Source organism: Erpetoichthys calabaricus, chromosome 6 (assembly GCF_900747795.2).
Source record: "Erpetoichthys calabaricus chromosome 6, fErpCal1.3, whole genome shotgun sequence".
NCBI classification, from domain to species: domain Eukaryota; kingdom Metazoa; phylum Chordata; class Cladistia; order Polypteriformes; family Polypteridae; genus Erpetoichthys; species Erpetoichthys calabaricus.
In genome coordinates, this window is record NC_041399.2 from 128442820 (window position 1) to 128457319 (window position 14500).

Sequence of the window (14500 nt, forward strand, 5' to 3'; positions counted from 1 at the left end):
TACTAAAAGGAACAAAAGAAAATGTAGCTGTTATTAATACCTGATAATGGACGATTTGTAGTAATTGCATCAAGATAGTTTCTTGTCTCCTTATGGTTAAATTTCATGGCAATCTCAAATGCAGTTTGCGACAGAATATTCATATGATCTGTATCTGCTCCATGCTCTACAAGTTGCTGCAAGATATTTAATTTCGCTGTAAGTGCTGCAAGCATCAGTGAGGTCCATCCTGTAGTTTTCATGCCATAATTCACATCAGCATCCCACTCCAGAAGCACCCTCACAACTGTCTCATGTCCATGTTGTACACTTGTCATAAGACCAGTAATGTCAGGGAACTCTTCTGTGTTTTTCTTTTTACCACTTGTATCCATTTTAACATTTAAGTGATCATAATCATCCACAAAGGCTCCACTTTCTAACAGTAATTTAACAATACTGACATGTCCTCCCCTTGCTGCCACAGTAAGAACACTAGCTCCAAGTCGGTTTTTGGCATTGATTTCAGCTCCATTGTCCAGTAAAATATGGGCAACATTGAGATGGCCAAATCTGAAACAACATGACAGAAAATCAATAATTCTGAAACATAAATTATGATGTCAAGCATTAAAATGTAAGCTGTCATATTTACCGGTAACAGTGTATCAGTCACACTTATATTTTGTAGCCCATGATCTAATATGATTTGAGCTTCCATTTATGTCCTTAACCATTTTTTTCCATTACAAAGTCACAGGAGGCTGCTGTCTAAGGGAGCAATAATGACAGCAACACATGCATACACTTCAATTCATCCATATGAAACAATAAAACATTTTTAACTGTCAGCATACGTAACATGCATATTTTTAGGATGGGGAGGAAACTGAAATACGTAACAAAAATCCATGCAAGCATCTCAGAATCAGGACTGATCTGAGGAATAAATGCAATGCTCTAAAACATTAGGCATGCATTAACTATTGTACAACTGTTTGAAACCTTGCCTCACTTTCATATAAGAAAGAATATTAATTGAAGATTTTATAAAATTCATGAACTTATACTACATCCTTAAAAAAAGCTACATGCCCCTATAAGTCACAGAATATTAAGGATATTTATATTACTCATAAATTTGTTGTCATTTTTTTTCTTACTTCATATACAGTGTTAATGTATAAAAGCAATGAAGTTGGACATGTGTGATTGACTGACAAATTGTCTAGGGATGATTCCTGCCTTGTGCCTAATGCTGCCAGAACATGATGTAAGAGCAGATGACCCTAAACTAGATTAACTAGAGTTGAGAAGGACATCATTTTTTTATTTGCATATAGCTATTATCTGCAAATATCAGCTTTTAATAAGAGGAACATTTATCCTGTGTTGGATTCTGATTAAATATCAACACATTAAATGCATCAAATTGTTGTATTTACACAAGGATAATATCCATATTCACCTTGATGATTGATGGCTTCTCACTCCCACTGTTGTACATTAATAGTAATACTGTACCTTACTGAGAAAGCATTGATCAGATGGGAAAAAAAATGTCCCTCCTATGTTCGACATCCTGCTAATATGTGTGTATGTGGATGTACTTAAGCAGCCAACACTCCTGTGTAGTCTCTCCTTACCAGTACGGTTACCCCAGAAAAATGTTGAATTTTTTCAACAAGAAAAAAATGAATCTACATGTAACAGAAACATGTAAATATCAAAATGATAAAATAAATACAGCACAAAAGGTATGTTTAGTGTACACGGCAGATTAATGACTGATGCAGATTAAGTATGTGTCTTTCATGTGATATGTTTTGAAAGAGTCACCAACACACAGCCCAACGTTGCAATCGGGACAGTAGGAGTGGGTTACTTTGTGCACTTTTCTTATGATATTTTCTTATATTGCTTGTACAAGAAATGGTAGAATGTCAGTGTCTGATCAGCTCAATCACCACGCCCATTGTGTTATTGTAGGCTACCACAGTGCAAGGCTTAGTGACTTCCACTTTTCCCCTGACATGAACATTGACAATTGCTGCATTGTAAACAGTGCTTAGGGGGCTAATGTCTTCGCTGTTCTTGTGCTTATTCGCAAGAAAAGCACATGCATGAAGACTGCATAATGTGTGTCAACTCTATTAATAAAGATACAGAGGTAAGTATATAATTCATACAAAATAACAGATACAGTGGAACCTCGGGTAACGACCATAATTCGTTCCAAACTCTGGTCGTAACCCGATTTGGTCGTGACCCGAAGTAATTTCCCCCATAGGACTGTATGTAAATACAATTAATCCATTCCAGACCGTACGAACTGTATGTAAATATATTTTTTTTTAAAGATTTTTAAGCACAAAAATAGTTAATTATACCACAGAATGCACAGTGTAATAGTAAACTAAATGTAAAAACATTGAACAACACTGAGAAAACCTTGAACTACAGAGAAAACTAACATTGAAAGAGTTCGCGCTATAGCGCTACAAACCGCTCGCTAAAAACACTTTTTTTTTTTTTAATGAGTTTTACGCACAAGGAAAAAGATGAACATTTGAAAAATCCATAATTTAATAAACAACCAAGAAAAGTAACATTGCAACAATGCACGCTACAAACCGATCGCTGTAAACAGAAGTGAAGATGAGGTTAAAATCCAATAGAAAAAAGTCTTCATTAAATACAACGAGGTTAAAACAATGCTCAAATTAGTGTCTTTAAAAACAAGCCCGGTGCATTCTTTAAATGCGTTTTCGGCCTTATGCAGCCAGCCCTCTCTCTCATGTGTGTGTGTCTGTCTGTCTGTCTGTGTCTCTCTCTCTCTCTTGTTCGTGTCTGTCTGTCTGTCTGTCTCTCTCTCTGTCTCTCTCTCTCTCTCGCACACGCACGCGCGTGTGTCTCTGTCTGTCTGTCTGTCTGTCTGTCTCACTCGCTGCACAGGGAATGCACAGGGAGAGACTGAACACGTGCGGAAATCATCGGCACGCACAAACCGAAAGGGAAAGTGGCTTGTTCGTATACCAAGTGTGTGGTCATGAACAGATGCAAAACTTTTTGGTCATAACCCAATTTGTACGTGTACAGAGACGTTCGTGAACTGACGTTCCACTCGGTACCATCTTAGCCCATATTTACAACATGGCAGGTCACAAGAAATACTATAAATATACAGTACATGCACAGTTACACACAATATACTGCACAGTAAATGTGTATGCGACATACACTCTGGATTTTTAAATGGAAGAGTACCACATGTTTTCATTAAAATTTAAACAGTGGTAGGAGAACTTCCTGAAGAAGCTCTAAATATTCAAGCTATGCTATGATTCAGTTCAGCATTTACACACTGTGTCAGAGACTTATCAAATCCTGCTACACAAGACAGATGCAAATGTAAATTACCTTAAAAGGGACATTCTTATCCATATATTCAGAGATTATACTATGTAATATTAATTTGTTTAAAACAAATGTGACTAACAGCATTTAATCTAGGTCTAGTTTTAAATATGGTACAATTTAATTTTTGATCATTCTGTTAAAATTTATGAATTCTGGGACTTGTGTGCAAGTTTTTAGTAGGAGGTTTTTTTGTGTTTTGACTAAATGTTTATAACTGTTGTGTCATCAATGTACATAATATTTTAACTCACACTTTAGTTTTCCCTTGAAAACTATTATTAGTGATGTGGGAGGATCCCATTAGAGAGGTGGCACAGATAAATTAATACATTTTGTGAGGGTCATCTTTTGACAACAAAAATGAAATATATACTTTTTATTAAATTGTAATAAAAGCATATTCACAAAAAAAACATACATGCAAATTTTAAATTGAATCAAATTCACAAATGGCATGCCCACAAAAGGCATGCACATTTTTAAATGATTCCTGTTTTCTAACTTATTATATAATATGCAAAAAGACAATTTTCCCTCGGGGGATTAATAAAGAATATCAAATCCAAATCCAAAAAATAAGTAGGAAGTCAGAACATTGATTCTATTTGCATTATAAGTAAAATTACTGAAAGCGAGTGAAAGTTGCAGGTTTGCATATACAGTGGAACCTCGGGTCACAACCGTAATTCGTTCCAAAACTCTGGTCGCAACCCGATTTGATCGTGACCTGAAGTAATTTCCCCCATAGGATTGTATGTAAATACAATTAATCCGTTCCGGACCATACGAGCTGTATGTAAATATATATATATATATATTTTTTTTTTTTTAAAAGATTTTTAAGCACAAAAATAGTTAATTATACCATAGAATGCACATTGTAATAGTAAACTAAATGTTTACTTACTACTTCTGGTCACTCCAGCTCCTTGATTGCTCAGCTGGAGTGACCGCTTCCTTCTCCCCCACCGAGTGCTTGGGCTCTCTCTCTCACTAGCGCTCTCTCTCTCTCGCTGCACAGGGAATGCACAGGGAGAGACTGAACACATGCGGAAATCATCGGCACGTACAAACCGGAAGAGAAACTGGCTTGTTCGTCACCTGAGTGTGTGGTTGTGACCAAATGCAAAAGTTTGGCGAACTTTTTGGTCATAATCTGTTTTGTACGTGGTCCGAGATGTTTGTGACCCGAGGTTCCACTGTACTTTGAGGGAAAGACAGGGATCTTGCTATCACCTAAAGTGTTAGCTTTATACATTTACTTATTTGGATATTGCGATTTACAACGTTTATGATACCATTTGTTATTTTTCTTTTGGCTTTCCAATTGGAGCACAGGCAGGACAAGTGACTTGCTCATGGTTGCACAGTGTCAGTAGTAGGATCTTAACTCCATGGTTTGAAGTCCAAATCCTTAACCACTATGCCACACTGCCTGGAATCTCGCAACGAACTGCAGATGGAAGGAAAGTCACATTTAGGGACTACAGTTAACATAACGGCACCATTGGAGTGGTCACAGGATGGGACTACAAGATTGTTTCCAACTTTTCACACTGATTGCAAGTCACATAATGCGCCATGTGTGTAGCACAAGGCAAGAGGCATTTTGGCAGCCCATTAACTTAAAGAATGCTAAACAACAACAGCAGCACGGCATGAAAGTTAACAAACACACACCACTGACAACTTGGTTACAGTATGGTCCCTTTAAAAATTACACAACAATTTAATAAATCAATTCTTTTAATAAATTAAGTAGCTTCAAGATTGGAATGCTGTAATGCTCCACTAATAGAGGAAACACTGCATTATAAACCAGCCCTTAATAATCTATAATCAGTCTAACCTATGAGCATTTTACTAATGGCTTTATCAATGATAATAAATAAATTATTAAAAACAGTAATTATTTTATAAATTTTATAATTATTAAAATTCCATTGCTGTATATCATATTTAAAAAGCTTATACTGTGTTATATGACATGAATTCTGTTAATATCTGTGTATAATGGACACCTACATTAAAATTTTTACCATATTTTTTAATAATACAGCTTCTATATTGGCTTCTTGTTATTTTTACTACAGTACTGATTCTCAAAAAAACGGACGAGTATGCCAATGCAGCATTTCCTTTGTCCAATTTAAAAACAACCACCTCAGTCTTAGTTTCAAAAATACACTAAGCACACAATCATCCATGAGTTGTTACAAATTCATGTCTAAATAGCAAACAAGCAAGAGTATCATATAAGGCGATATATCTGTTGATCCTGTATACCTGATGAAATTTTACTTGCGGTGTGAATTTCATAAAAAACTTTTTACCAGTCTGATAAAAATTAGTGCAAAACTTGCACTCAATTAAACATACAACACGTGCATGCAAAAGGTAACAGGAAATGTGACTGTGTTAATGTAAGAGGATCTTAAAACGTAATATTTACAATAGTATCTACTGAAATAATAAGAATTTTAGATTAGAAAATTTTAAATTTAAAAAAAAATATTTTATTTCCCAGTTGTAATTGCTGATATTTGTGAGATTAAATATGATTTTTCCACAATATTCTTTTTGTACCATTATAAACACACTTATGTTCACACTGGCATTACATTTTTCAAGTGCTGTTAGGATGAGCTCTAGCCAATTAATACCCTTGGTTAGATGGATAATGCTTTTACTGAATTTACAGTCCAAGAAAGAGCTAATTAGCACTTCCTTATTTAAAACAAGTTGTAACATTGTTCCACTAAGAACCACACTGACTAAAACATGATGATGGGTGACCAAGCTAGCATTCAACTAGTGCCCATCTTGTATTTAAGCAGCCAAGATGGGCACATGTCACTCCTCTCTTGAGGTCACGACATTGCCTCCCTTTAGCAGCTCGCATTAAGTTCAAATGCCTGATGCTTGCCTACCGAGTAATCAATGGGTCAGAACATGTGTAAATGGAAACACTGGCGAGATGATATGCTCCTTCTCACCAACTCAGGTCTGCCAGTGAACAATGTCTGGTGACTGTGTGGTATCAAGTCTCAAACCAGATTCTTTTCCTGTATAGTTCCTAGTTGGTGGAACTGGCTACCCACCTCCATCTAAACTGCTGAATCCCCCAATGTATTTAAGAAGCAATTAAAAAACAATCTGTTCTGTGAATATCTAATTGATTGAAGGAAGCAAAAAAAAAAACTTTGATCTGTGATCTTTTATACTGTTAGAACATTAGAACAATCTAGATGAGAACAGGCCATTCAGCCCAATAAAGCTCACCAGTCCTATCCACTTAATTTTTTTCTAAAAAAAATAAATAAATAAATTCAAATCACGTTTTGAAAGTCTGCAAAGTCTTACTGTCTACCACAGTACTTGGTAGCTTATTCCAAGCATCTATGGTTCTCTATGTAAAGAGAAACTTCCTAATGTTTGTGCGAAGTTTAACCTTAACAAGTTTCCAACTGTGTCTCCTTGTTCTTGATGAACTCATTTTAAAATAACAGTTTCGAACCACTCTACTAATTCCCTTCATAATATGAAACACTTCAATCACATCACCTCTTAATCATCTTTTGCTAAAACTGAAAAGACTGAGCACTTTTAATCTTTCTTCATAATTCATCCCCTGTGGCCCTGTAATAAACCTAGTTGAATTTATTAAAAGCAAGTGACATTCCATACAAACAAGTAAAACTTAACAAAACTAAATTCAGTTCAACCCCCATCCAATAGAATGATGGGAAGGCCAGAGTAAAACTTATAAGAGTAGAAAAGAGGGAGGAGAATTCTATTCCCTAATATAAAAGCTTACTCCAAAAATTTATTGATTAGCTCTTGCCAGGTTTTAAAAAAGTTTTGAACAGATCACTAAGTGAGAATTTGATTTTTTTCTAATTTCAAATAGTATATAACATCAGTTACCCACTGACTTAAAAGAGGTAGGCTAGGATTCTTCCAGCTGAGCAAGTAAGTCTACATGCTTGTAGTGTAATGTCACACAATTACTGTTTGTTTATCCTTCCCAACTTTAGAGTCCACTTGGGAATACACCAAATACAGGTGTTAATGGATCAGGAGTGATTGTGACACCGAGGCTATCTGACAGGCATTTAAAAATTTTGTTCCAGAATGATGTTAATTTTGAGGCTGGTGCTTCATTGCAATGTTCACAGGATGGATCTTGCCATGGAAACATTTTGGACAATTTTAAACGAGATAACTGTGCTTGATAAAAGATTTTAATTTGAATAATTAATTGTATGTTTTGCGCATATGGACCTTATTTATACATATTAAAAACAGCAGCGGCCCTAGCACTAAACCCTGTGGAACACCTCTCTTAACACCAGCCAATTCTGATAAAGGTTCCTCGCACCATTAGCTCTCCGATTCCTGTGTCTGAGATAGTTCTGCACCCATATAAAAACATCACCCTGAACTCTCATTTATTTTAGCTTGATGCTCAACTTCTTGTGTGGCACCTTATTAAATGCTTTCTGAAAGTCCAGATAAATAATTTCAGAAGCTCCACTTTTATCATACCCTTTTGCTGCTTCCTTACAGAATTCCAGCATATTAGTAAAACATGACCTTCCTCCTTCTGTACCCATGCTGACTGTTCAGAAAAAACTCCCGTACTTGCCATATGTTGCTCAATCTCATTCTTAATAATTCCTTCCATTAATTTTCCTGTAATGCACGTTAACCTTTCTGGCCTATAGTTGCATGGATTTGTCCGGTCAACCTTTTTATATAATGGGATTATATTTACCATTTTCAAGTCCTTCAGAATTTTTCCAGTTCAAATAACTTCCTAAAAATATGCGTCAAGGGGTTACATATGTACTCGCTAACCTCCTTAAGAACTCGATGGTAAGTATTATCTGCTCCTGGATATTTGATTGATTTCAGCCAATTTAATCTTGGCAGTATTTCTCCCTCTACAATTTCCAAATCAATCAGCACGTTCTCAGTAGTCCCATTCAACACTGGGAGGTTATCTACGTCTTCACTTGTGAGAACTTCAGAAAAATACTTATTTACAGCAATAGCTATTTCTTTTTTCAATTCCATTTTACTATGATGCACTTCACCTCCTCCTTGACTGTTCTTTTACTACAGCGCATCCCACAGGCACGTAGTCCTTCGCAAAACACATGACTAAGTTCAATTGGAGTAAAGCCGACAGCCGACCAGGAGAAATAACCGGCAGTGAGAAATCGAAGTCAATCGCCCAGCAGGTGGTGGAAACTTAAAGCCAATGGTCTCTTAGTGATTCGGCAGAATGTGGAAAGCGTCAAAAGCAACAAAGTTACTGCAAAAACACAGAAGAAGATATCAGTGCTAAACATCTGTTCCATCTGTTCTCTGCCCGTCAAAGGCACATTTACTGTATATGTTGTGTGTCCTGCAGCATGTACAGTTTAGGTTTTCCGGCCAACAACGTAGACAGCTTCACCTGCTAAAAGTGTTTAGTTAATTTAGAGTTGGTCGGGAAAATACGCTAATTGGAGGACCGCGTTAGGAACCTGATAGCAATTAGGCAAATCAAAAATTGGATTGACTCGGTCTGTTTAGACAATTCTGCTACTTCTGATTCAGCTTCAGTCTCTCCATGTCCCACTGTAGTCAGTGCGCGGCCAAAAGCAGCAGCACCAATTCAGCTACAGGACGAGTGGGTAACAGTAAGACAGGGGTCTAAGAAGCCAAAATTTAGTTCCTCTGCACCCTGGTCACCAATTTGGACCAAGAAGAGATTCTCAGCACTCTGCAGCGCGCCTGTGGATACTGAGAACAAGAAAGTGCTCATAATTGACGATTCCATAGTGTGAAATATTAGAATTCCAAACTACGTTAAACTAGCAGTTAATGTTCAATGCCTCACAGGGGCCAAGATTTCTAACATAGAGGCCGCATTGGACCGTGTCACCGATGATGAAGTATCTACCTTATTGCTGCATGTTGGCACTAATGATATTTATTTATAGCAATCTGTAAGCTAAGCTAAAAGAAAATGTCGGAATTTACTTGTATTTGACCCCTTACCAAGATTATATAGTGGGGATGTAATTTATAGCAGATTGTATTCCCTTCACTGCTGGCTAGAAACTTGGTGTGCAAATAAAAGCATAGCCTTTGTGAACAATTGGGATGATTTTTGGGAAAGTCCTGGATTTTTCAAAAGAGGTGGTCTTCATCCTAACTGGAGGGGATTTTATATATTATCTTAAAATATGGCAGCAAAACTGCCTGGTTGAGTGATTAGAGCACCATCCAGGCTGCAGTCATATGCTCTTAAACCACAGGCTATTGTTTATCCTACCTGTTACTTTCCTGAAGCTGTTACCCATAATCCCTGTTGTAGGGCATACAGTAAATTTAGTCATGATGCAGACCTTAAAGTACTAGATAATCAAAAAATAAGGAATATAATTAGACCAAGAGATAAAACAAGACCCTCCACCAGGGGCACCTATAATAGAAACTTAATTCAAATTAAAAATATATCACCAGTTCTGAAAGCAGCATGCAGTTTTAAATGCTGCTTATTGAACATTCGCTCTCTAGAAAGTAAAGTTGTTTTGGTAAATGATATATTATATACCAAATCTGATCCGTTACTTCTCACTGAAACCTGGCTTAGTAAATCTGATACTGTTCCCCTAGTTGAGGTTTTTCCAGATGGATACTCATTCCTTCATAAGTCTAGAGATTCTGGTCAAGGAGGAGGCCTTGGAATAATTTCATTGTAACAAAATGTAAATCACTTCTAAAAATGTAGGCGACTTCACATCCTTAGAGGCATTCATTTTAAATATTAAAACAGATTCCAACACAATTATATTGCTAGTCTACAGACCACCAGGGCCAAATTCATTGTTCATGACTGAATTTAGTAACCTTTTATCTGATTTGGCCATATATTATGATCACGTAGTATTGATGGGGGATTTTAATGTACACATTGATGTGGAAACCAACACTTTTAGCAAATGTTTTACTTATTTGTTAAATTCAGTAGGATTTGATCAGATTGTCAAAGGTCCAGCTCATAATCATAACCACACATTAGATTTAATTATAACTTACAAAGCTGAAATTCAAAATTAAATATTACTCCATTAAATGAAGTTATTTCTGATCAATCACAGTTTAAAACAAAGACAGTGTGACATCTAGATTATCTATAAATTTTGAAGCAGAATTACACTTTGAGTAAGTACAGTGTAATTGTGGAAAACCATTTAGATCAGTTAACATTAAATGTAAACATGGAAAACAATTTATTTCAGCTAACAGCACATTATAATGTGACCTTGAGAGATGCTCTGGATGCAATGGATCCCCTTAAAGCAAAAGTGATTAAAGGACATTGAAACTCTCCCTGGTTTAATGGAAACACTAAAGCTCTTAAATTAGAGTGTTAAAAATATAAAAAAGTTCTTTAAAGACTACTATTCTACAATAATAGATAGCAATAATAAAAATCTTCAGGTACTGTTTAGAACAGTGGCTAAATTAACAAATGGGAATTCAGATCTACAGTGCAAAATTCCAAGAGATATTAGCAGTAAAGACTTTATGAACATCTTCAATGAGAAAATTAAAAACATAAGATCTCAGCATCACAGTGCAAACCACATACTAGCTTGGTAAATCTTGTCTCACATTGCATTCATTTTTTTAATCCTGTAACTGAGCAGGAAGTCTTGACTTTAATTTCTAAAATGAATGTGCAATGAATGTTCTTGCAATGCCTATTCTCAACATTATCAATAGTTCATTATTGCATGGTACAGTACCTGATGCACTAAAGGTGTCAGTCATTAAACCATTACTTAAAAAGTAAGACCTAGACCCATACATTCATAATAACTATAGACCCATTTCAAATTTACCCTTTCTCTCTAAAACACTAGAAAAAGTAAAAAGCCGACAATCAGCTGTAGTCACACCTTGCTCATCACAATTTATTTGAGAAATTCCAGTCTGGTTTCCACACTGATCATAGTACAGAAACGGCACTAATGAATGTTGTAAATGACATTGATATCCTCTGATGAAGGAAACTCCGCTGTAATTATGTTGTTAGATTTAAGCGCAGCGTTTGATACTACTGACCATTCTATTTCACTGCACAGGCTAGAAAATTACATCGGACTGAAAGGCACTGTGCTCCTCTGGTTTAGTTCTTATTTATCAAATTGATTCCAATACGTACAGAAATGTGCTGACAGTACTCCATCCTTCTACACAGAAGTGAGATATGGTGTCCCGCAAGGCTCAGTACTCAGACCTTTACTGTTTTTTCACATTACATGCTTCCACTGGGATCTATCATTAGAAAACATCATGTTAATTTTCCTTCATATGCAGATGACACCCAGTTATGCCTTTCTTTTAGACCAAAGGAAATGTCTCCAATGTTGTCTTTAAATTGTTGTGTTAGTGAATTAAATGAGTGGATGGATGAGAACTACTTATCTTTAAAACACTGATAAAAAGAGATGTTAATTATTGAAAGTAATGATGCTGATCATAATAATATTTTGTCAACATTTAACTTGGTTGGAATCACCATTAATTTTACTGAATCAGCCCGCAATCTAGGAGTTATCTTTGACTCTAGCATGTTATTTAAAGCGCACATTACAAAGTTGTCCAAATTATGTTTCTTCCATCTTACAAATGTTGGGAAATTAAGGCACTTACTAAATAAACAGGATTCTAAGAAATTAATTCATGCATTTATTTCTAATAAGATTGACTACTGCAATGTGGTGTTCACTGGATGTTCAAGAACTGGTTGTTCTTTATAGAGCTTCCAGTTAATCCAAAATGTTCTTGTAATAATTCTTTCAGCAGCAAGAAAATACAAACACTTAACTCCAGTTCTTAAATCCTTACACCGGCTCCCAGTTAAGTTTAGGGCAGATTTCAAAATCCTCCTTTTAACATATAAAGCCTTAAATGGCCAAGGTCTGACTTACTTATCATGACTTACAAACCAAAGCACACATTAAGGTCTCAAGATGCCGGTCTGCTTACCATTCCAGCTTTTAGCTACAGGACCCCTAAACTGGAATGGTCTGCCTGCTACTATAAGAGATGCCCCTTCAGTCTCAGCATTCAAATCCCAGCTGAAGACTCACTACTTCAGTGTAGCATATCCTGACTAGAGCTGCTGATTAACTGTACAAACTGCACCTCTGTTGTTAGTCATTAGCACTAAAACATAAGTAATATGATTGTTATAATTTGTTACTAACCCTCACCTATTCTGTTTCTCTTCTCGGTACTCAAATGTGGCACTTGGTGCCACTGCCCACCTGCCAAGTTGTTTTGACTGCCTAAGGTAAAGTCATTTCTGATGGAGGATCACAGGAATCATCGGATAGAGGGATCCTTTCATTGAATTGAGGAATCCTTTCATCGAATTGGCTGGCTCAGCGCTGTCTCAGCTGTGGAATTGCCAATACGGGGAGGCAGCTTGATAGCTGAGGTCTCCAGGACTCTAAACAAATCCAAATCATATTTTGTGATATCATCTACTGTTAAATTCTGCTCTGTACTTCTAATTTTTATTTTACTATTATACTGTATTGAGGATTACTTGTGTTCTGTTCTGTGTATTGTATTGCATTGACCCCCTTCTTTTTGACACCCACTGCACACCCAACCTACCTGGAAAATGGTCTCTTTTTCATCATTTGAAAGGTTTCTTCCATTTTTTCCCTACTAGGGTTTTATTTGGGAGTTTTTCCTTGTCTTCTTAGAGAGTCAAGGCTGGGGGGCTGTCAAAAGGCAGAGCCTGTTAAAGCCCATTGCGGAACTTTGTGTGATTTTGGGCTATACAAAAATTAATTGAACTGTAATTGTATTGTACTAAACTAGTGGAAGAACTGCTTTGTATTGTTATTCACTTTATCTGCTATATTCCTTTCCAACTGTCTTTTAGTCTCCCTAATACCCTTCTTATTGGTTGTCTTCATGTTCTCAAACGCCCTACGGTTCACATTGGAGTAATTAATCTTATACACCTTGTACAGCTGTTTTTTTTTTTGTCTTTTTTAACTTTTTATTAACCCACTGCGGAGGTTTTAAAATTTCCTTTTATATCCATATTTAGGTATGTACCTGTCCTGCATTACATGTAAAACATTTCTAAACGTGTTCCACTGCTCCTCAATTGTCTCCACAATTAAAAGCTTATTCTAGTCTGTCCTCCTTAGACAGCCGCATTTGCTTAAAATTTGCCTGTTCAAAGTTAAACTTAACAGTTTTAATTCTTTGGATCCGCACTCTTACAAAACACTGAGAATTGTATTATATTATGGTCACTTGACTGTAGTGATTCAATCACATCTGCACCCTCAAATCTTTTCAGATTATTACAAAAACTAAATCTAGACAGGCTATACCCCATATTGGTGCTTTAGCATATGGTGTTAAAAAACAGTCACTGCTTACTTCTAAAAACTCCTGCTCTTGTGCTCCATTATCTGTAAAGTTATCCCAGTTAATATTCAGAAAGTTAAAGTCCCTCATGACTATAATATCGCCCTAAAAACTTGCCTTTTTAATATTACTAAAAAGATGCATGTTGAAATTACTGTCTACATTGGGTGGTCTAAAACAAACACTGCTAAAATAAGGCCTCTTTCCCTAATGCCTTCCAGGCGAAGCCACATGTCCTCACTAAGATGGGGTTCATCATCCAGTTGAAAAGTACTTGCGTTTAAATCACGTTTGACATAAACAGCAACCCTACCTCCTTTTCTGTTCAGTCTATCCTTCTTGAAAATGTGTATCCCTCTAGGTTATATTCATCCCCATCATTGTTATTTAGCCACATTTCCATTATTGTTATATCATAATTTTGCTCCTCTATATACAACTCCAACTCACCTATCTTATTTTTGATACTTCTAGCATTAAGGCAAGCTATTTTTAATGAGTTACTCCTTTTATTTTTACAATTTAAACTTGGATTAGAATTTACATTACTATGCATTTTCATTTTTACATTATTGTTTGTTCTTCCATGTACAGTTCTAAACTCCATGCCCCCCCCCCATTCCCTAGTTTAAATAAT

At 36.1% G+C, this 14500-nt stretch overlaps 1 protein-coding gene across 1 annotated transcript in view; it reads right to left on the bottom strand.

Moving 5' to 3' along the window:
• LOC114653540 (ankyrin repeat and SAM domain-containing protein 6-like) overlaps nucleotides 1–14500 on the bottom strand; it is a 271092-nt gene that overhangs the window by 247154 nt on the left and 9438 nt on the right. Inside the window, exon 2 of the mRNA XM_028803920.2 lies at nucleotides 41–552. Within this exon, the coding sequence (XP_028659753.1) occupies nucleotides 41–552 (512 nt within the window). The remainder of the gene's footprint in view (nucleotides 1–40; nucleotides 553–14500) is intronic.